Consider the following 23725-nt stretch of genomic DNA (forward strand, 5'->3'; position numbering starts at 1 on the left):
AGCTCTGCGACTGGACATATTCCTTGGAACAGTTCCTACTTCATAAAAAGATTGCTATTAGAAACAAGATGTTTTTTCTCTTTGGATCTTCACCACACCGCTTAAAAGATGCAATGTTTTCATAAAAGACTTAGATAACGAACCCTAAAAAATACTTATTTCTACAAGCCTCACAGCAAGCACAAAACTTGCCCAAATTCTGTAGCTCAAGAGCAATCATTTCACTTGTCCTCAATTCCAGCAGGATCATAAAGGAGTCCAAAGGTAAAAAATGAAGAATAATTTACTACTTATTCATTGTTTTCAACTAACTAGGCAAAGAGCTGCCCATTAAATGAAATTTGCTCAGTCAAGGTGAAGTTTTGCTTTTGTAACTGGTGCTGGAAATGCAGCTCTGCAATGCAACTAAACTCAAGGCATCTCAGGAACAAGAATTTAAATCCATAACAATACCCTACAACTTCTCTCAAAGCAGTACATACACAGAGTTACTGATCAAATATTTAGCTACTACTTAAACGTTGTGCTTTATACTGAGCCCATCTCAGCTCCACATTAAACTGTGATTTGTGGACTCACTACAGGCTGGCACTGAAGTTCTATACTCAGGCCTGTGTCTGCTCTTGCTTAAAAAAAACCCACCCTATAATCAGGCACTTGACAGAAAATGAATTCAGACTTTCTTCCCAATGGCCCATGTACATGCATGTACTAACAAGCGGGGCTGAGCAATACCAAAATATTTGCTTGAATTCACACTGGAAATGCCTGACTGCCCAAAAAGGCACTCACAGGCATGTGTGTATGTGGCAGGTGACCTGAAATCACACCTCCCCAACACATGTCCCAGACGTCCTAACTCCAGGTTTAACTTCTATTTAAACACCATTTATGTGCATTGCATAGATTCTTCCTAGGTTACCAAGAACTGCAATCACCCCAGAATTTAAATTCATGTTGTCCTGAACCTCAGCAGTGTCCACGAGAGAAATCTTTCGTGTTAGTGCATGATATATGTAGTTTTATCCACTTTTTCATGCATACATTTGTGCTTTTATCCACTTCCAATCCTTATGTCTATGCTTCAATTCTCACATGAGATTTCCAGCCAAGAAGTTCCTGTCACCTGTAATGAAGCTTTGCCTGGACACAAGGTCTCTCATCAGGTGCCTCATTTCAAAAGTGGTGCTCCAAGTACTTTAAAAAAATCACTACCTGGTAGTTTTAATATTTTACCCTACCTACCACTGACTCTGTACTACTGCTGTGCTCCAGCTCGTGTAGTACATGCAGGACCAGCCCTGGGCTAACTCCTTGGAGACCTGCCTTCCCTCTGGCACACCTCCCTCATCCCAACATCTCTGCAAAGCAGACTTGTTCACATGGACAGCACTGGTAAAAGTGACACTGCATTGGCTTAACCAAGAGCATCTTGGTACTTTTTCATCAAGGGACATTTTTTTAAGACTATGTCCTACCAATTCATCTGTGTTCAGCTAAGGAGGATTTCAATGACTGCTTTGGCATGGAAAGGGGATGGAAGCACAACTGAGTGAGGTGTAAACCACAATAACAGTGACAACTTGCACTTAATGAAAGCCTGCTTCATTCTTTTCTTTTGCTGCTTAAGGCCTTAGAGTACTCATGTCAAAGGGTAAAGGATTCTCCAAAGAGATGACAAGAATTTGGTACAGCTATGCATGGTTTCCGCTGGCAGCCCTTTTTATGACTAGGTGTTTCAAAAAGTCATGGGATTATCACCTTTTTTTTCCCAAGCAGAAGTAAAAGCTTCCAATAAGTAGACAACAGAAGGCCAACTGGAGCAGCTCTTATTCTCAAGACAAACCCACAGGTTCCTCACACTTGATAGGCGAGTTGTGGTGCTGTAGTTGCTCAGCCTACTGCAAGTCAGTCCTCAGCTAGTCCAAAGTACTACTCAGTACCATCATGGTGCTGTTCCTGAGCTACAATCGGGCCAAAATAGAACTACCACATCCCTCCCCAAACTGTGACGAGTTAAACGCACCACTCCACCATACCCACAGGCACTGGTTAGCTCACCCCGCGAATTGAAAAGTTAAAAAAGCTACTTTTCCCAACTCCTCAAGACAGGGATCAGAAGGCGAGTGGTGCTTGCTGTAGAGCTCGTGGGAATACACAAACACACACACACACACACACACACACACATATATAAAAAGAAGTGGACATACCCTCAACTGGTCAAGCAAATATTGTACCTGCTCATAACAATGTAAACCCACCTGCCATGATGTCATCCAGCGTGTCATTGAGCGTCTGAGCAGGGCTGGCTACCATTAACCCTTGCTGTGTTTCTGTCAGTATTCCTTGCCCCAGCCCTGCTAGTTGTGCTTGGCCAAGCACTGGCTGTCCAACTATAACACCTTGCAGTTCTGTAAGATTTGCGATGGACCCTGGAGGTAAGGAACCTGCTGCCAGAGGCAAAGCTTGTGGCATGGCCAGAGGCTGAACTGGTGCAAAACCCGTCTGCGCAGCAGCTTGCTGAGGGTCATCTTTAAGCAAGATGGGGTCCACTTGCTGCAATCGTGCATAGTCTCCCTCTGAGAGTTGTTCTCCTACCCCAACGGGAGTCAGTAGTCCCAGATGCTGGCAAGACTGTTGCTGCTGCTGCTGCTGGAGCTGAATTCTTTGCGCTTTTACCTCTAGATATTGCTTTTTTAGCTGCTGCTGAGTTTTCAACTGTAACTCTCGCTCCACTTTCTGCAGTTCCTCCAAAATCTTTTGTTTCTTCTGAATTTGTTCCTCTCTCGTTTTGTTCAGCTCCTCAATCTTCTCTTTGGTGAGCTGGTCAGCGTGTGCCAATTCCAGGGACTGCAGCTGAGCGTTCTTCTCTATGGCTTCTTTTATCCTCTGCTCCAGCTCTGTCAACTTGCCCTGAGCCTCTTCTACAATGCTCTCTGGAGACTGATTGGTGATGTAACCCTGTACATCCTGGTTGTTTGTTGGCAAATGACTGCTGGACTTTTGTTTAGAAGCAGCTGTGTGAAAAAGAAACCCCCTCAGAACCAATGGAAGTGCATACGAATGGCATCCTCATTACAGAGCTACTGCTGGGCCGCTGCGTGGCCGGCCACGCGCCAGGGCACGGCACCCACAGGAGGTCAGCGTGTCCCGAAGGCCCTCCAAGAACACCTGCCAATTTGCACCCAGCAGTCAGATTGCAATTTAACAGGACACACTAGGGCACATGCATCTCACAAATAAATCCCTGCGCTACCGGGACAGGTCTACTCCAGCACAACAGTTATGCTTTTGCCAAAGGAAGCAACTGTCTCGAGCCGCTGCTGTTACCGTGGGCTGCTACAAGAAAACTGGGAACAAAAAGCAAGGATGTGCTGCCTCCTTACTCGGCGTTTTGTGCCTGGTATGGTGTTGGGACATAAACATATGCTCACGGCCCTGAAAGCGCAGCCCAAGGGATACAAAAACACCTTTGGGACTGGGACTAGGCCACCGGTTCTGCAACCGACTCGGTACATTTTAACCAGCGCTATGCTTTCTAGAACTAGGCATCCTTTTGCTCCAGGTATCCAGCTTTGCTCGGGTGACACAGAGTGCCAGAACCCAGGACAGACATCTAGATTTAGCAGGATCTAACAGGGTGTCTTTAAGCCTCTACGTTTTATCCATAGCAGACATGACTTTGCCTGTGTCAATACTCAGCTCTCTGTCCAGGCAAGGCAAATGTTTCAGCCTTCCTGCAAGAACAAGCGATGGACTAATCCAACTGGTCTTTTATGCAGAAGTCCCCAGTAACACAGCTGACATGCTCTGCCATACCAGGTGGAGAAGCAACAATCGGTTAATTTTGAAGGGCGAAAGGCAAATCAAAACTCAGCATCTGAGGCAGTGGAGGTGCCCAGTTTCTTCCAGCCATCCTCGCTGTATCTCCAGAACAATACAAGTGTACACACAGGATTAATTTTAGGACATGCACGCCTGTATTTGCTACTGCTGATGCTTGATAAAAATTCGTTTTTGATGAGAACTCATAAGTACAGAAAGCATTAAGTGTCAAAATGGCGAGAGCAAAATAGATGCAAATCTAGTCCTAGCAGGACCTGAGCCACATCAGACTAAAGATTTCACTGCACAAGAAATTCCGCCTTCAATCCAATTAGTCAAACCCACTCCCAGACTGCTACCCTAAGGAAACACAACTCATCAAACCAACTATGATATGGAGGTTAACATGGGTTTTGCAACTTCCATTATCCAATTTCTACAGACTTCTGGCTAACGTTTTGCATTAGTTCAGTGTGTCAGACTAGAGATTTTAACATATTTACTTAGGCAGATTTCTTGACGCTTTATGGTTACAGGGTTAGATGACTGATACTTGGTGGATAAGCAAATCCTTAAAAAAAATAAACAAAAAAATAATACAAAAATTGCAGTTTCCTTGACTGAATCCATAAACACTCTTCATAGGAACTACTCTGCTACAAGTGCAAGCCTCTATCTTCTACCTAGGAAGGACATTTAGAAAACAAGCTCCAGAACTAGGACTGACCTTTATTTCTGATGGGAAGGGTTGTGGCGACATTAGCAGGGGGTTTGTCAGGCTCCTGGGGTGGGACGACCATGGGCAGCGCCTGCACTGGTACTCGAGGAGCCTAAAACGTCAGATACTAACAGATTACTTTCCTCATACTCCGTGCTAGTTAGAATTCAATAGAAGGTTAACAACAACTCTTAGTCACCACTGAAGTCTGCTTTTCTAAGAACATTAAACATCATTTTTAATATGCTGAGTTCAGCAATTAGGACCTGGAGATCATGTGATGGCCACATACTTTGCATCTTCAACCTAAAAAATAGCTTGAACTATACTTGGCATGGTACAGTGCTGTACTGTAGTATGTACAAATGTACATGCAGCATGCACAAATGCAAGCCACAATGGGCTAGAAATTAAATTTTGAAGAGTCTCATGTAAGCAGACTTTTGCACATGCTGGTTTTTTCCACCCTCGATGTTTTTCCAGTAATACTCAGAGAACAGTAAGAACGAGGAGAGCACTACATCGTAATGTTCAAAAGTCTTCCCTGTTGCCATTACAGCTCTAAGTAATTTTCAGTGTGCTGACCTACAGTTTATGGTATGACATGACTGACTGTTCTCTCACCTTTAAACTCTAAAGCAACAAAATGCAAAAAATGACCGCAGATCACAAGCCCTGAAACCTTACCCTGTTCAGATCATGGGATGGTGGGGTCAGCTGAGTGGCATCGGGTGGAGGAGCAGAAAGCAAGTTGTTTGGGTAATCTAGAAGGTAACAAACCACGCTGGTGTGACCACCTTTGGCTGCCTCAATTAGCATAGTTGATCCATCCTGAGGAGGGGAAGATCACGGAGTCAGAAAAGAGCATCATCAAAACAACACTGCAGCATCCTGGGAGATGCAACACAGTACCTATGGGACTGCTTTCTGCTTTAGTAAATACTTAAAGACTTGGTGAATTATTTAAACAAACAAACAAAAAAAAAAAACCCCAGTACTTTAAAATTCTTTTCCCTTCCACAATCCAGCACTTTACTACTGGAGGGCAGCCTTTATACTCGTGATGATCAAGACACCTGCACATGAGCAGAACATCTACTTGTGGAAACTTCCATTTAAATCATCACAGGCTGGGTGTGTTGCAGAGAACACAAAAGAAAATCCTGTTGGGTACCCCTAGTTTTTGAGGAAAACAAGGCAGTTGAGGGACAAACCTTGAGTCTGTGTGTGGGATCAGCACCATGAGCGAGCAGTAGCTCCACCACTGCCAAGTGACCTCCAGCACAGGCCAGCGACAACACCGTGTGATCGTTGTTCGCTGTGGTCCTGTTCACATTTGCTCCTGCAGAACCACAAGGGCAAACATCAGCCAAAACAGACTTCAACAGGTTCACCTTGATCACACTTAACAGCATCAACTACTCTGCAATCCACGCGGCAAAATTCCATCCTGACAGATGTCCTACTCCATGCAAGGAAGGGACAAGAAGAATCCAGAAGAAGCAGCCCAAGAGAGAAAATGGAAATTCCAGGTTTGCGTAGAAACAGCAAGACAGCCACAGACAAAATCTGGAAACCAACAGGCACTTGCAGTTCAGCTCCCAAAGACAGTGCTCCAAAGCTGCACCAGAGGGCATGGAGACCCCAGTGATTCTCACTACTGCTGTTTTTACTAGGAATTCAAGACTGAAACATGCTATTTTTACAGCTACATGCAGTAACACTAATCTTAGCAGAAACCACAGGTAATCATTACATGCCCAGCTGAAGAATCAATTGCCTACATGAGTTAGGATATTTAAAACAAATCCAAGGAAGTCACACTAGCTCTGACATGTTCTTAACTTCAAGTAGTTCTAATGTCAGGAAAACCCAAACCATTCCACACTCTTACCTTTGCTAATCAAGAACTGAACAGTGCAAACATGACCTGCCCTGGCAGCTTTCATCAGAGGGGTTCTTCCACCTTCTGACTCATGCTCCTAGAGCAAACAAAGAAAGGCTTCAAAATCCAAAGCAGCATGCGAAAGGAGGCAAGCCAGCCTTTGAACACCCTTCTTTAGTGTTTCACACTTAGACATAAATACTGAGCTAACATGTGAACCAAGGGTATCTTGAAGGCAGATGAACCCTTCACCACCTGTCTCTGCACAGGTGTGACTCCGGGCAAAAAGCATTCAAGGTACATGAGGGGGATTTTAGTTAAGCAGGTCATCTTCTGACATGCTTAACATCACTTTTTGATCGCACACTGGCGTACAAGCCTACTGAAAAGTAAAAATCAGTTTAACTCCATCAACTTAACTCCATTACAGTACACCAAATAAGACTATCAACCATCTGATGCATAAAGAATAAAACAGATTTGCAGGTAAAAGACTAACCCAGAATCAGCTCAACAATTCGAAGCTGAATGCCATGTCAAAAAAAAAAAAAAATGAAATCCCCTATTTTCCTGTCCAGGCAACCTTGAATGGCTGGGAAATGCTTTAGACATCACAGAGGACTGTAACTGACCTCGGCACCTTAGGCTGTTATTTAACAGTCCAAAATACATTAAAGAACGCCTAAGTTTCCAGCAGTGAACACAGAAAGAAACAGAAGGACTATGAGATGTTGATAGTTCTATATCCTACTCAGACCTTTTCAGAAAGGTAAGTGACTTACCAGATCTGCACCTGCCTGAAGTAAGACATCTGCTACATCGGTGTGGCCGTTCTCACAGGCGTACGTCAGGGCCGTGTCACCTGTTGCTGTTGTTGCGTGCACGTTGGCCCCTGCACAGAAAGGACAAAGCCTTGTAAGCTTTATGATGGGCATTACAGAAAACATACAAGCCTTGACAATCTTTACAGGATCAAACAGCAAATGAAACCTCCCCCTTTCAATTGAGCATCTATTAAACCCATCATACTCCAGAGGAATAAAAATATCAACTGCAAGTTAGTTCAAAAGAAGTTTACATCAACTCAATCTTGAAAAACTAAATTAGAGTCCAACCAGTAAATTACTTTGGGCTCTAAAGACCTTCACAGTCAACTTCAGGAAGCTGCTAAAGAAAACATAACGAATATAGAAATAAGTACTTGTCTCTTAGACTAAGTCTTTACAAAAGTGTTAACAAAATTACTCCAAACCTGCAGCTAATAAATATTTAACCAGCTCCAAATGCCCCTCTTGAGCAGCCTCCATCAAAGGTGTGGAACAGCCGAGTTCTATGTCAGCTCCTGCTTTAATGAGAAAATCGGCCACCTCCAAAAACCCTCCGCAGCACGCCAGAGTTAAGGCGGTTTCTTGCGTCTCCTCTGTCTGAGCATTGATGTTTGCTCCTTCAAACAACACAAAACACCAGTTACAGAAGGCAGGATCAGCAAACCACTTCCATATGCACAAGGCACCTTGTTACCAAAGGAAACCAAAATCACAGCAACCCAGAGCTTTTCCCCCAACATATGCAGCTGCCTGCCGAGTTGCAGCCCACAGCAGTTACCTTGCCCAAGTAACAGAGCCACCATCTCCTCGTGGCCTTCCCGAGCTGCCTCCATCAGCGGTGTGTATCCCTCATCATTGACCTCTTCCAAGTTAGCCCCACGTTCAATTAACAGAGCTGCCAGCTCCACATGCCCGCCACAGGCTGCCAGAGTCAGCGGAGACTCGAAGGAGTCTGCAGGCATGTTCACCTGAGCTCCGCTGTCCAGAAGTAATCTGGCCACTTCCACATGACCATCCTGGAAATGCGAAGAAAAAAACCAAGAACAAAACCAAGATCACAAGTTGCACCAAATGGAAAAACTGCTTTTCTCCACAGCTTCATCACAGACCCAAATTCCCACAAAAGACACAAAAAGCAATGAGCGAGTAAAATGAGTCCAAAAGTACAATTAAACTTGTTGAATAGTCTTGCTGAATGTTTCCCCTAAATATCTGGATAAAGCGCAAGATCTCCTATATTGAACAGGCAACTGTAGAAATAAATGACTGCGCCATCCAACCCGTTCTACTAAAAGGTAGCTCCCAAGTCTGCTTTCTTCCTTTAAAAATACTTGAGCATAGGATCTCTGTCATATTTTCAGTATGCCATAAATTCAGGAACTATTTGAAGTGGCTTTTCAATTCCATGTTTACACTGGAGGCCGGACAGTGACACATCCAACTGTCATTCCATTCTGCTTTGTTCAGACAGAAGCAGAGTCCAGCTTGGTCGCTGCGCTCCAACAACAGCCTAAACTCTCCAAGCTGGTTTTCTACATGAGGAGATGGCCACCATTCCAACTTGGAGGAACCATAATCTGACAAACAAAACACTGGAGGGCTGCAGCCAATAAACAGCCACTCACCAGGAACACAAGGCTTTTCCCCAGGTTGTCACTGAATGAGGTAAGGACACCTTGATCTCAGATTAATTCCTAAGAGGCAGCAAATCGCAGCCACAGCTGCCCTTGCCAAGATGGAAACCACAACTCCAAAAAGCTCTTTTCCAGACAAAATACCAAACTGCATCAGACGTTTTTCCGCTTCATTTTCTCAAGTGTTTTGTACCTTATTCTGATATCCAGGGAGCAAAGCACGGTTTCCTCTCAGAAAAATATCTAGGACATTAACTAGGACATATTCACCTTTCACATGAAATGACAGTACTATTTTAGGGAGAAACTCCAAGACTCCATAAAGAATCTTTCCTCAGGGAAATGCAGAGTCAGTGGCTCATCCATCAGGCTTTGGCAAGACAGCTAAGTGCTCACCCCCGATCCACGATGAGGATGGCACCACACAGCACCAAGGCTTGCTTCAAAGCTTCCTGTCTTCCTGTGTGGGCCAAGCAGCCTGAAGGACAACTGCTGGTGCTTCACCACACGAGGTAATGGCACCCATGTTTTAATACACCTTGCAACGGGGTGGGGCTGTTGAGCTGTCCTTCAACAGCCAGGGGAAGCCTTCCAACTGGTAGCAGATGAGAACAAGTCACCTGAGCAACCTTCAAAACAGCACCAGCTGCATTTTCAAGATGAAGCTCTGTGGGCATCAGTCCTTCAGCAAGAAGAAACACCAACTAGATCAACCTGCTTTTTCCTCCCACAGGGCAAGTGCCATTGTCCAACACCTCGTTTGCATTAAATCAACATTAATTGCTGTCTAACAAAACCTCTCCTGAACGCCTTGTCTGACGAGGTTTGAACTGCGCTGGCTATGCCACGGACAGACAGCTCTGTTAGCACACATTCCACCTCAGGGCTGTTCCAGAGAAGGAGGTTTTCTTGTGCCACGGAAGAGCAGTAACTGTTTCTGCACAAAGAACATGCTGAGATGGAAGTCCTTGCTCTGCTTCATTTCACACAGCAAGGTTTTTAAATACTGCCAGAGATATATCAGCAGATATGTAGGTATGAGACTCTCAATATCTGCCAGCTCTGAGCACCAGCGTAGAACTGCCTCCCTAGGAACAGCTTCCAGCAGCAATAAGGGAGAATAATTTTTTCCTACTGCTTAGTAATTTTAAACCAAAATTAGGTCTTAAGATCTCTGTGGTCTGATGGAATTTTGCTAGGCTATTAGAGGAATAGAAAGGGCAGAAAAGAAAGGCAAGGAAAGCAAGGCTTGATCCATAGTTCCACCACGAAAATATCCTGATGAGAAGGCAACTGAAACATCAAACAAGGTGATTTTACCATCAGCTCCCAGGAACTGGCTGCAAGGCCATTGCCAGGGATATTTATGTGGCTGCTCTAGTAATATTTCAGGGTGAGATAAAGGACAGCTCGAGTTCTGTTTATCTACGTGACTTTCTTTGCAACAACTCTCCTCAAGTATAATGGTTTCTGTTAATCATTCCCCTATCTGAAACCATTAACTTCCTTGAATAGACATAACTGGCTGATTTTAGAACCATTACAGTTGTTTCAGGGAAGGGCAGACTAAACAGGGATTTACTGCCCTCCTCTACAGCCATGGGTTCACAGTGTGACATTACACAAGGCTAATGCCATGCAAATCCCAACACATGAGGAATCTATTCAGAGAGAAGGACAAAAAGGAAATTTAAGAAATGAATTCTCAGTTTAACAATGAAGTTCCATATTCAAGTGAACACAACCACCTCAAATGGACAAAGGAGCAACATCAAAGCACTTTCACTAGTAACAATTAACTATTTCCCCTTCCCAAACAGCTTCTGATCCTGTGTTTTCACACAGGAGTACCTGGTTATGTGAACTGCACTGAAACATGCTACACATGTAACCACATGCTCACAAGCTTCTTTAATATAATCAAGGTGGGTCAAATGCCTCCAAAAGCTGGGTTATGACCCCATCCACTGCCCATGTTTAGCACATTAGAAATGTTAAAAGCATTTCAACAACTAAGAATCTTCCCACTTGATGCTATTTAATTTCTAAATTCCTGTATAAAGTATTTTCCTACCACTAACTTCCCACCAAATAGACAACAGAACCAAAACATCACAGTTCGATTCTGTACCAGAAGGAGACTAAAAGGAATCACTTTCTCCATCTTTGGGAAGAAAAGAGAGCCCACAGACCTCACTGCCCAAGCCTTATGTCTCTCACCATGCACGCCTCCATGAGAGCAGTGTGCATCTCATCTGTCTTGTGTTCCTGGTCTGCACCAGCTTCCAGCAGAAACCTCACCATTTCCAGATGGCCTGTGTGGAGAAAACAGTTAACAGAGAGAAAGTGCTTGAGAAATTGCATTTCAACACTCATAGAAAGGATCTAAAGTACATCATGAAGGTCTTGGATGTCCATTTACAACATAAAACAATCCACTCTGGAAAGGGGTGCTTATCTCTCTGTTGTCTATGTGAACGGCAGCTTATCAGTGCAGTTGGTAAAAAATATAAATGAAAGACTAAGACCAGCTTCTATACAGGTGCCACAAAAGTACATTTATGTGGTGAGTTTAGTGCTGCCCAAATCGCCAGTGCACAAACAAGAATTATTTAGCCATTTGTTGTTGTGAGGTAGGATTAGGAAGAAGGCAAAGCAGGCTCAGACTTCTGAGGGTGTATTCTTTCCTCCTCACTAAATATATCATACGTGCAAATCCAGCACACTCTGGTACCAACATCAATTACTCCATGATGGCAAGCGCCTAATAAAACACGTCCTAAGTGACTAACGGCAGCTGCTGGGCTGTACGAACATAATTTGCCTCTTAATTCAACATCTTCATCCCTTTCTGGAATGCTCTAAGGGAAGAAACAAAGGTCTGCTTGTTCTCAGCACTGACACCTAAAAGGCAAGTTCCTAAACTTCCCATCATTTGCAAGTGCCAAGTACTTTGAAATATTTTCTGCATTTAAGCAGAGGTACCTGGCATAATACAGCCGTAATAGAGGAAGTTCAGTTTACTTATTCTTAATATAAAACATCAGTTCCTCGTCTCTTGATTTGTTTAACAGAGCATCTTCTCAATAATTGTAACTCAGACCCAAGATTTAGATCTTGATCCTCAGGCTCTGCACACAGGTAATTTTACACCTAACTTCACAGCCAGGACAAGAACACCACTGTGTCTATTCACACCCTTCCAACTCCCTGGTGGCAGGCAGAAGGACTGAACGAATCCACGTCCAGAGGTACTACTCGCCCCTGCCGCTGTTCCACGCTCGCTTCCGTACCTTTGTAGCAAGCCAGCGTCAGCGCGCTCTCCTTGAACTCATTGGAATGCGTATTGATGCCCGCTCCGTTTTCCAGCAGCACCCGGGCCACCTCCACGTGGCCGGCGCTGCCGGCCTCCATCAGCGGCGTGTGGCCGTTCTCGTTGTGGTCCTCGATGCTGGCGCCCGACTCCAGCAGCACCTTCACCACATCCACGTAGCCCCCGGCACAGGCGTACGTCAGGGCTGTGTTGCCTAAAGCCGGGGAGAACAAGGGTTGCAAATGGAACGCGACGGCCATCCTTCACCCAGAGCTTCACCCCATGCTCTGGTCTGCCCCTTTCACCTGGACACCTGACAGAACAGGGTTTTTCAGGCTACAGATAAAGAACTACAGGGAGGGGGAAATCAGTAATGGCACCGAGCAGCTCGGTGCTGACAGACTGAGAATCTCCTTGGGCCTGTACTGATGCGCCTCTCTTCCCATTTCTAGCCCAGCTTCTGCCACAAAGCCCCACTCGTTTTCCTGTTAATCGGCAGGGGCACATGAGGCGGTAAGAATGAAAGCTCAAAACCAGGAGCAGAATGAACGGCTGCTTCTAAATCAAGCCTTGAACACCGGCAAGGGGCCGGTTCCAAAATGTTCATAGTCTTTACGATGAGAGGAAAACAACTTCAGTGGAAAAAATAACAAAAAAGGTAGATCTGTACACAACGATGAAAGGATCTGCCTCCATGAAAGACACCTTGAAAAAAGTTAAAGGTCAAGGCCATATTGCCACTGAGAAAACTACTTCACTGAAAAAAATACTAGGAGAAAAAAAAAAAGAAGGTGTCTTCTGGTATCCCCCTCTCCCCCTCACTCAGGGTCAGCTCTCCATTTGTCACTGACTGCTGACTACACACCAGCTCTCCACTTCCAGGCTACAAAATCTTGCGACATTTCCCCATCTGCTTAATTCAACACAACTGGCCAGCAAACCACCATGGAAAGAGGGGAAAGGGGTGCCATCTTCTCATGCTTCCTGTTTTCCCCTTGGGTTCCCTGACCTGCCACCAAGTAACTTTTCTGTGTACACGCAAACTTACCCAACTGTGCTTAAAATGTGACTACAAATCCTACGTACTCCAACACCTTCCAGTTACTAATGGACCTTAACCACTCTTCCATGTCTCCATAGTATTTTATCTGCCTCCAACAATATTTCAGAGCATCACTTTGAAAAGAGAATGTAAGCGGCAAAACCACAAGGAAGCATTCTGCCTTGCTGGGCTGAGACCCATTGCTCCCCAGCTTCCACACCAAGTTCCCAGGACAGCACAAATCCCAGCTCTGCAGTCATTCCCAACACCCTCTTTACCTGTGGATGACTGTGCGTTCACATCAGCACCGTGAGCTAGCAGCAGCTTGACAATTTTGACGTGCCCGCCATTGGCGGCAGCCATTAGAGGCGTGATGTCTCCTTTGATTCCCCGGTCCTCCACATTGGCATGCATTGCCAGGAGAACCTGCCGAGAGACAGGGATCAACACCAGGGGAGGGACAAACCGTGCCTCTGCACTACCAACCCCCACGGGCACTGCAGCGTGCGTGAGCAACCCTTGCAGAAAACAGGCACCAAGAGTGCATTAGCAACATTCAGGCTATGTGTGACACTCACGAACTGCCATTTCTCACTCCCCTAACACCCCCCTTCCCGGGACTCAAAATGGCAGCACATCCCTTTCACATTTCTTTCTGTACAACACACACGCAGACTACAGACAGCCAGGAAACCAACCTGTGCGAGCTCATAGTATCCTGCTGAGCAGGCCAAACAAAGGAGGCTCTCCCCTTCTTCTGTGTGCTCGTTCACACTCCGGCCTTCAATGAGCAACTTGCGCACAGCATTCACGTCTCCTTCGGAACAGGCCTCGGCCAAGCTGCGGCTAACAAGGGAGAAAGCATTCCGAGTGGGAATGGACTGTGCCCCTGCTCCAGCGTGCCATGTGGACGCAGTCAGCAAAAAGGGAAACACGAGCAAAAAGCTTCCCAACTGGCAGTTAAACAAGTGCCAGTTTTACATTTCAGGTTTGCCAGCTAACTTGGCTGAAAATTGAGTCATATCCATATCCACTCCTGCTATTAATTTTAACAGAAGTTTACAAGAGAAATATATGCAGGATATCCCAAGACCAGAGGACACAGATAACACCTGTCAATCTTCAGAAAACTTGATTTGTTCAGCACTGTAACTGATAATTAAACTAAAACAAATTGCCCACATCAGTCTTTTTCTGCAAAAAAAATTAAGTACTGTCTTTCTCTCCTGTGCTGAAAACACCACGATCTTGTAACTAGACACAATGTTGACACAGGGAGAATCAGTTCTGAAATATGTCTCTTCACTACACATTGACCCTTTTTTCTCATTTCCAACAACCTCTGTCCCTGTAACAACTTTGGCAACTACCACCATTCCCAAGAAAGAGGTGCAGGGGAGAAGAGGGGATGCCCACAGAACAGAAGCAGACATAACCCAAGTTTACACTGCCCTTCACGCATCCTGTTCCTACAACGAGAAATGTCTCTTTGGAGTTATTCCATACAGAAAGAACAAACTTCTGACTAGAGCAGCAGCACTTTGACTGTCCCTGCGAACATTGTTGCCACTGCACTGAAGCCTGGTGACAGCCTGGAAGCAAACTTCCTTCTTCTTTCCCTCCTGAACACCCCAGTAAGACAAAAATCACACACTTAAAGCCATGAAGCCCAGTACAAGAGCAGGAACTCCCTGGTTGGGGCTCTATCCAGGGCCCTAAGTGACACTGACCCCTAAGGAGCTCCTGCCCCTCAAGGCTGCTTCCCCTCCTCATTTAAGAAGGCACACTGAAATGCCCTAAAAGACTTGTTTTGAGCTCAAATCTTGTTTTGTGCTATCACTGAATGACCTATTTTGGGATCTGCAACTGTTTGGAACAGTTCTAAGGCACATACTGTTGAAGAGTTTAGAAATGTTTCTATAGCTGGTCACAACAAACTCCTTGGAGCGTTATCCCGTAATTCTAAGCAACATTCATTGCTTCACTCTCTAACGCAAGACCTGCCAGTCCACAAACATCCGAGCAGGAGAAGCAGAGGGCGATAACTCGACACCAATTCCACCCGAGTAAGAGTTTCATCATCCCATAAGCGCAAGTGACAGAACAAGAAAAACTGCTTCTGGAAGTAGTAAAGGGCTGGAAAACCCCAAGACGAAAGCTGCCTTACTTGTCCGTCTGCCCTGCATTGGCCGTGCTCTCCGCTCTCATCCGGGTCAGCGCAGCGGCAGCTTCGTCCAACGCGCAGCTGACCGACGACGTCAGCCTGCGGAGCACCTCGGGATCCGCAAAGGCTTTCCCATCCGCTGTCGACAGCTTCCCGATTCCTGCCGTTCCGATCCGCAACCGCCGGGGACGCGTGCCAGCAAAGGAGAGAACACACAAGTGGAAATTGAGCCTATGAGATCTGTCGGGAGAAACATTCCAAGCGCAACCGACCACAGCTTCCAAAACCATGGGTTTAACTGTTTACAACGCTCACTAGAAGCTGCACGTGACTGAAACTCTCCAATCCACAGAAGGAATCAGTTTTCAGCTACTGAAACCATTCAATAGAAGCAACCAATAAAGCTTTTCACACAGCAACTACTACAAAATAAAACCTATTTAGCAATTTAGGGTTTGACATAATACACGGGCCAAAGCCAGGCGCCAGTTTTGACTCAGGCTTTTAGAATGCCAACGCCGGAGAAATCTGATTTGAAGCATCTTCACGTGAAATTCTGGTTTCCAAACCTTGGAATACTCTAAAATAAACCCTTTTCTCTTCCGTGACAACCTTGCCAACCCCACGCCGCTGTTCATTTTGCAGTTGTACCACGCTCCTATGGATTAGCCTTACGCTAGCAATTCCAGTATGGACTCCTGCAAGGGCTTTGGGTTTAAACCTGTATGGGACAACACGAGGACTTACCTGCAGCTTCAAGTAAAGCTTCTAATCTTGCCTGGGTTTCAGGATCTACTGTTCTCAGGTCAGCACCATCAGCAGTACTTGACAGCAGCAATTTAGAAGCTGTTTCCAACATAGGGTTTTCGAGATCATCCTGATCCAAGATAAATGATTCCACCTGAAAAGTAACAGATCTGGTTTAAGAATCATATAACTGACCAAAATACTGACTGACAAAAAAACCTACAGCTGAAGTTATTATTTAAGCATTTCCTTTTTAAGTACTTCCTTGGCTTCAGGTATCTCATTTCAGGTCTGATGAATCCTAATCCAACATCCAAGGAAAACAACCGAAAGGACAAGCAATGACTTCCACACAGTATCAACACTACTACAAAAGGACTTCACATCACAGCATCTTTCTCAAGAAAATGTTTTCCTAAACTTGATCTACAGGATATGCAACTCTGCATCTGCTCTGTTTTGAAAACTTTTTATATGCCGAGTTGTCCAAGTTCTTCTGTAGACCTGAATTTCCTGTGCTGTCCATTTGTTTTTGGTGTGAAATAGTCAGAAATCAAGAACGAGATGAGTGTTTTAGAGAAGAAAGCCCTAAAATTCATTTGTGTTATCCTGCCTCATGGAGGACAACCGGGCCAAGTAGCTTAGAGAAGACACTTCTCTGAGAGTTCCATGAGCTCACTCCACAGCCTGTGAACTACTGACCAAAACAATTATCAAATTATAAACACCAAGTTAAACATACCCCTACAATGCTCAACAGCTTCCACAATTCCCAGTTTCAAAATCCAAACCTCAATCCCAATCCAAAACCAAAATCCACTTAAATGCCGGTCTGCCCAACAGAGAAATCACGTGTGCCAGCCACCCCTACAACAATTAAAAACTGCAGTCACCTCGGGATAAAAGCAGACAGTCTGTAATTGCTCCCACATGGAGTATACCTTGTTGAGACAGAAAATTATTTTATTTTTAAGCTGCATTTGTGTCACCAAAGTTCATGAGCAGTCCCATGAGCATCACAAGTTCAGATTCCTGCAGATAAATTCCCCAAGAATCCCTCTATGTGGGCAGATAAACCGCAAGTGCAACAAGTTCATGTAAGGATTCCTGGAAGGTCCCTCCAGACTCCCATCCATTCTCTTGTCACAGGAGGGGAGCTCACGCAGCCTTTGCCTTTTGCCTTCTGTCTCCCACTCAGCACTTCTAAGACACTCAGCTTCAACCCCCCAAAGCCTTGTTTGCTAAGGCAGGCTGAGAACTACTTCCCCGTTTTCTTCATCTGACCCCCTCAACACCACCAGTGACAAACAAAGGCTCTGGTCAGCTCTTGGCAGTACACAGACACAGACATCTCAAGGGCACCTCTAAAGCCTCCCTCTGCTCTTTTTCAGCCTCTCTGCCCTCCTCCTCCCAGTCTGGGAACATGGAGCTGAAAGGGAGGAGTCGATGCAGCTTCAGATCAGAGTGGTTCCCATGTCGGGAGAGGGACAGCCCAGCAGCTCTGCCAGTGGCTGCTTGGCAGGGCTTTTTCCAAGTCATACTCACACAGGCTGCTCTCTGCAGTCTCCAGCTCCTCGTTTCCTCCGCAGTCCTAAGGAACCCTGCCTTGCCCATCACTGCTCTCTGCATCTACACCACTATTTTAGGCCTATTTTGGTTCATCTGAGGACTTGCCATTTGTCTTCCTGCAGAGGACAGCCTGCTGTGGCAAGACAGAGGAGCCGCTGCGCTGCTCAGGAGCCAAGTGACAGATTTCACCCCTGGAAAGGCAAACTCCGCAGCCGTCGGAAGGATTCCTGGCTTGCTCGACTCGTGCCGAATCCCAACTGCTCAGGCTAACTGAAAAAGACCTTCTCCAACTGTAATGATGAACAGCTGGTCGTGGTTCTTGCTAACACTATGAAATATTTGCTAAGAAAAAAGTCAAAATAGGGAAACTACTCTCCCCCACACATATCCTTGCCCCAAAATTAGGTCTTTCATGCAGCTGAACTTTCGAATGGAAAAATTCTCCCATCTTCCTTCCAGCTAAGAATATGCGCATGGTGTGATTAAATAAATGACCCAAGGAGAACAAGCAGAAGCAGAAATCCACCCACAAACAACACAGCACCGAGACACCCATGAGGGACCAGGAGAAATAGGCCTCGCAATAAAATTTGGGCAATGTTTGTATTACGTGCTGTCAATATAAACATTTCAGAACAGCATCAAGAAATGAACTTATTGGAAAAACACTTCACACTACTTTTTAATCGTAAATACAGAGTAAAAGATCTTTTCTATTGCAAGATAGAAGAGATCCACCTTCAGCCTGCAGAACTTCGCATTTCCTCTGCAGTTTCAAAGCTGTTATTTACCTTCAGAGTCTCGTTAGAGTCACGGTCTTGTCTTTTCAGTTTTTCTACACAACACCAAGTACCACACTGGGACAGTGACAAAGACACAGCGTATCAGAGCAAGGAATAAAACTGTATTTTGGTAGAAGGGAAAACTCCACTTCTTCTCAGAAAATCCTACCTTCTCCACAGAAGCTACAAATGAAGACAAAGCATTTCCATGTACCAGGTCAAGTAAACAAACATATCCTTTAAAGGGCTTCAGATGTATTTTATTTCCCTTGAATTAGAAAATTGTAGAAGAGCATCCAAAAGCTTACATATCAGAATATTTCATCTGCATGCTCCATTCCTCCAATACAACAATACTCTGACAGAACCCTATTGTTCAGACAGGCCCCAACATAAGCCCTTTTACAAGATTGCTCCTACTCTCTCATCCTGCAGCAACAATCTCAAGTTCTTGCCTAGGTTTATTTCGCTCAAAAAAATTTTTTGTATATGTGACACTTCTATTTCCAAGACGATGCCAGAAGAACAAAACTCCCGAGTTCTGGCCGCTCTCAAAGGGGACTCGTGTCTGTACACCCTGAAGACAGCCCTGTAAGATGCCAGTAAGTTGGTTTTGTCTGAGCAACACCAAATACTGACCATGCATATGAACAAATGCCAGGTTAGGACAGGAAGACCAAGCACACCTGAGTTGCCCTGACCGACGTGGCTTTTGCCACCACATAATGCTGGATCAGAGACAGAACTTGGCTCTTGATGCTCAAAGATGGCATAAAACTGCCTTCAGCACAGATGCCACTGTGGCCCCAAGCCTCCACATCATCTCACACAGATGTAAAGTAAGGTCAAAGCATCACCTTCCTCTCAGAGTTTCCTTCACTGTGAGAAGACACAACAAAAGCCCAAGTAATTACACACAGATAAAAAACCCAAACAAACAAGGAAAAAACTCTCATGCATTAAGGACTTGAAGAAAAGCTTCGGGTTATACTACTGATTAGCATGTTCCTAATTTCATACCAGGCCAGGGAGGGAGAGAGGGAGAAGGGAAAAAACATCCCCCACCTACAAACAACGGACTCTTCACATCATCTCCTCCTAGGAGGAAGAAATGCAGAACCCAACACCAAGCAGCTCCTCTAGAACCACACCATCGACTGAGCTATCATGCCAGGCAAGTCTCTTAGGTGCCAAAACGAGCATACAGTGCCTAAATTAACATCACAAGGTTAAGAAGACATCAACTGTAACCTTATTCCCAGCAGAAGAACCTGCCACCACTCCAATATCTGAGAGCTTTAGAATGAGCTGAACTCTATGAGAATAAAACCAACTCCTAAACACGTGCTTTATGAACAAGGCAGAAAAGACTTGGCTCCCAGCACCTCACCACAATCCCATTATTTATCCATCCAATCACTATATGGCTCTGCTCACTCACAGAGCATGTCTAGCATTTGGTTATCATCGAGTCATGGTTTTCCTAAATGACATCTCTGGGATAAGGACAACCCAGAAGCATTAACAAAAGGCCGCAAAAAGTAATTTTCTCCTTCCCATCTCAGGTTCCCTGTCTGATTCCAAGAGCCCATTCTGCCGATCCCATTCCCTGCACTTCTCCTTCAGGTCATCCTTCACGCACCCAGTGCTGACGCGCTCCTGCCTTCCAGCACTGAGCCAGAGCAAGCACTCTGTCTAAACTAAAATCGTGTCTGCGATGCGCCATGCGGAGGCAGAGCAGCAAGGAGGGCACCCAGTGTCATTACCCAGCCCAAACAGTTGCTCAGAAGAACCTGAGTGGCACCTCTGGACAAATATCCAGTGACATCTCCCTGGAAGCGACGTGAGCTCCAAGTTGCATTTTAGCCATTTATAAGACAGCAGACAGCATGGTACGTCTGTCTCTCCATGACATGCTCAAAGCATTAGTGCAGAGCTCTTCAAGCAGTAGCAAGGAAGCAGTGCACTGCAGTCGAGTGTCTGGCAGCCAGGCTGCAGACAACAGCTCTACGCAGCTGTGAAATAGCAAGTCGGGCTCATTAACCTAACAGGATTTATTTTTTAAGCCTCAGCGTTTTTAAGCACCGTAATATAAAACAGCAGCATCTGAAACGGGACTTGGACGAACCACAGCAGCTCAGACAAGTATTAGAAGACAAGAACACTTTGTCTCTCATGAAAAAAAAATACTTTTGCTGCAGAATTTTTGCTTATTTTTGGGGCTAGCCCCTATTTTCCAGTCTCAAAATACAACACAACTTCATGTCTCAGATTTCTTTCAGATGATCCCCATGACTTCTGCCTTATATTAGGCATGGAACACACTTTAGAATTTGCTAAATTGTTAACTTGGCATTTGGGCCTTTGGTGTTTGAGACTCAGAGGGTGCCACATGGATCCTACGAGGACCAGAGCAAAGCCCTTCTAAAGAACCTTAAGGGCAAGGAACATCCAGTGGCCATTGCCAGGTAGCAAACTGCACCCCTAAAATAAACCTTACCTGACACTCCTTTTGGATCAGTTCTCGGTGAGGCACTTGCTGCCAATTAACCAAGCGCTCTAGCAGTTGATTTTCCCCAGCTCCAAAATTTTTGGAGGGCAGCAAAAGATTTTTAAAGACAACAATAAATTTAGTAAGAATTTTGAACTCTGGTGTGGCAAAGCCACCTTCAGACCAAAACCGCAACTATGATCAGGTGAGTTAATAACCCTTAGTCCTACTTGGCTGACTTCAGCCCCACTTCCCTGCTTGAAGGGCAAGGAAGCTTCAGATTCTTTACTCACTCAGCAATAAATGACTCTCTTAGAGTGAGCAGTTGTAATCCTGATTTCCATGAGGAACTCCTCATGCCTGACCTACAGTCCCAGTGCTTTCTCTGGTGCTCCATCAACTCCAGCCCAAGATAACCTCAGCTTTCTCTCCAGAACCATTTCAGCTCTCACACCCCCAAGACACTGCACTGAAAAACAACTCATCTCTCTAGCTACACTGCATGCACTGTTGAGCATTTCTTGACAGCATACTTTCCACTGTTCACTTCAGGAACACACTTGAAGCCCATTTCACACAGAAATAGCAGTGGAACACACAAGACGAAATAAAGCCCCATTCCCAGGGCAAGAACAAAGTCCAGCTCTGACTAACAACCTGCTAAGTTCACTTTGCAAGACACCGCTAGGGCTTTTTCATGCCTTACATCTAACCCTTTGATGCACATCAAGGGATTCATGAGGCAAGAGTGAATCAAAACAAAGCAAGGATCAATTGAAATGTGGCAAACTGGGCCAAGTATTTCAAGCACCAATTTTTCACTTCGGGATCCAAAACACAACATTTAAATAGGCAACCCAAAACCTCCGCACATTACAAGGGTATAATACCCCATACTACAGCAATGTTTGCTCTCTCTCACCCTGCTGTCTTTCAGCCTTTAGAATATCACTTCTGATGTTTTCAAAATACATGAGCCCACCTCAGTTTCAGGACAGCTGACTGTAAAAAATACTCTAATTTGAAACATGAAGACAGAAATCAACTTATACATGTCTTCAAATACAGCAGTGAGAATGGATTTTGACTTCCACAAACTAACTCCTGAGGCAAAGTATAGGGTTGTACCTTTTCACCTACATGTTTTCAGGTGAAGCTGCCACTTGCTAACACAGGTTTCAAGGCACTTTAAGCCGCAGATCTTCACGGCATTAATAATGCATTACGGAAAAAATTCCATACAAGGCTTGACTGAAGCCAAGGCTCCAACAGTGCCTGTCATTTCTACGGGTCAAGCCCTCACCATCATCCCATTTGGATGACACACCCCTCAAGTCTAAGTGATGGTTTCCTGGCTCCTTACACAAGACACCATTTTCTTTCAATAAAGATCAGCTCCCCGGTCATTGCAAGGGAAAGCAGACATGCAAGCCAAGTGCAGCAGATGATCAAGTGCCCACTCCTTTTCAGCTCTGCAGATTTTGTGTGTTTTCCTCCAATCTGTTTTCTAGGAGGAACAAGCTGTGTGATTCTCACTTGCCCTACCCTGCTACTACAGCAGCACAGTCACCACAGACACCGTCTGACAGCACCAACTCTTCCCTGCACGGTGAGGACGGCTCCCACTTATCTGGGATCCACAATCGCATCCCTTGTCTTCTCAACATGCACTGACCCTCCCCAAACCAAAACGCCTCATTCAGCACAAATCTGAAGTCAGGCAGCTGGAACATCTCAACAGTATCTTCTTTCATTTTATTCCTTTAACTGTACACTCCATTTCTCTTGCTGCTGCTACAATAATTAAAAGGGGGAGCGGAGGAGGGAGGTGAGAGGAGCAGCATGCTGCTGAAATGGCATAACACAGTCCCCATGACTGGCACCAGCCGAGTCTCTGCTGCAGGGACACCTGCATTAGGACTGCAGTGTGTTTCTGATGACGAGACAGGTGCTGAGGTATTCACAGGAAAACTCTCTCCTCTCCTCCACACGCTGCATTCCCAGCAGCATACACAGCGACGAAAACAGAGCGGCAGGCATGCTGAAAGCCGTGGCTATGAGAAGGTTGTGAAACTACAAGGAATAAAATTCTTTTCCCATTTCAACCCCTCATTCCAAGCACTTGGCATACTTCCACATGAAGCAAATTCATGCATTAACTGGTATTCAGCGGCAACCGCTCATGCGAGAAAAACTTCATGCCAGTGTAAAAATAGCAACACCTCGTCTCACTACCATTTTCATTTCCCTGCCCAAATTTCACATTTGTGCGGGGGGGGCAAACTACACACATTTTAGTCTCTGACAGGAATAACACGACATAAACATCACAATAAAGAAAAAGCATGGCAACACATACTCATGCCTCTGAAAGTTGAGCTTCAGACAACACTGCTACATCAACAATATGAAGCTGCCACATTTTCAATCCAAGCCCTTAACACAAGTTTGCACCTTCACTCTCCTCCCAAACCGCCCTCAATCTGAACTTTGGATAGACACCCCTTCTTTTGGAGAAGCTTTGAAACAAGTGACCACAGAAGCAAAGCTTTGACAGTGTGTGAACAACTCTCCCACATACCACAGCAGATGTGCTGGTTCTCATCGGAGCCACAGACAAACAGCAGCACCTGTAATTAAGGTTCTTCCCATGCCATTGCAGAACCAAAATGGAAACCAATCCCTGCAAAACACCCAACAACTGAGGGATACTAAGGGACGGCTT

General features: G+C 45.2%; 1 protein-coding gene across 1 annotated transcript in view; it reads right to left on the reverse strand.

Moving 5' to 3' along the window:
• ANKRD17 (ankyrin repeat domain 17) overlaps positions 1 to 23725 on the reverse strand; it is a 68873-nt gene that overhangs the window by 18189 nt on the left and 26959 nt on the right. The window contains exons 2-15 of the mRNA XM_062493681.1: positions 16159 to 16312; positions 15415 to 15571; positions 13946 to 14093; positions 13526 to 13673; positions 12186 to 12419; positions 11113 to 11207; positions 8037 to 8274; positions 7684 to 7875; positions 7214 to 7323; positions 6441 to 6528; positions 5761 to 5888; positions 5234 to 5377; positions 4556 to 4658; positions 2265 to 3020 (exon numbers count right to left, since the gene is read on the reverse strand). Coding sequence (XP_062349665.1) covers positions 2265 to 3020; positions 4556 to 4658; positions 5234 to 5377; positions 5761 to 5888; positions 6441 to 6528; positions 7214 to 7323; positions 7684 to 7875; positions 8037 to 8274; positions 11113 to 11207; positions 12186 to 12419; positions 13526 to 13673; positions 13946 to 14093; positions 15415 to 15571; positions 16159 to 16312 — 2695 coding nt within the window. The remainder of the gene's footprint in view (positions 1 to 2264; positions 3021 to 4555; positions 4659 to 5233; positions 5378 to 5760; positions 5889 to 6440; positions 6529 to 7213; positions 7324 to 7683; positions 7876 to 8036; positions 8275 to 11112; positions 11208 to 12185; positions 12420 to 13525; positions 13674 to 13945; positions 14094 to 15414; positions 15572 to 16158; positions 16313 to 23725) is intronic.

The sequence above is a fragment of the Cinclus cinclus genome, chromosome 5 (genome assembly GCF_963662255.1).
Source record: "Cinclus cinclus chromosome 5, bCinCin1.1, whole genome shotgun sequence".
Taxonomy (NCBI): Eukaryota; Metazoa; Chordata; class Aves; order Passeriformes; family Cinclidae; genus Cinclus; species Cinclus cinclus.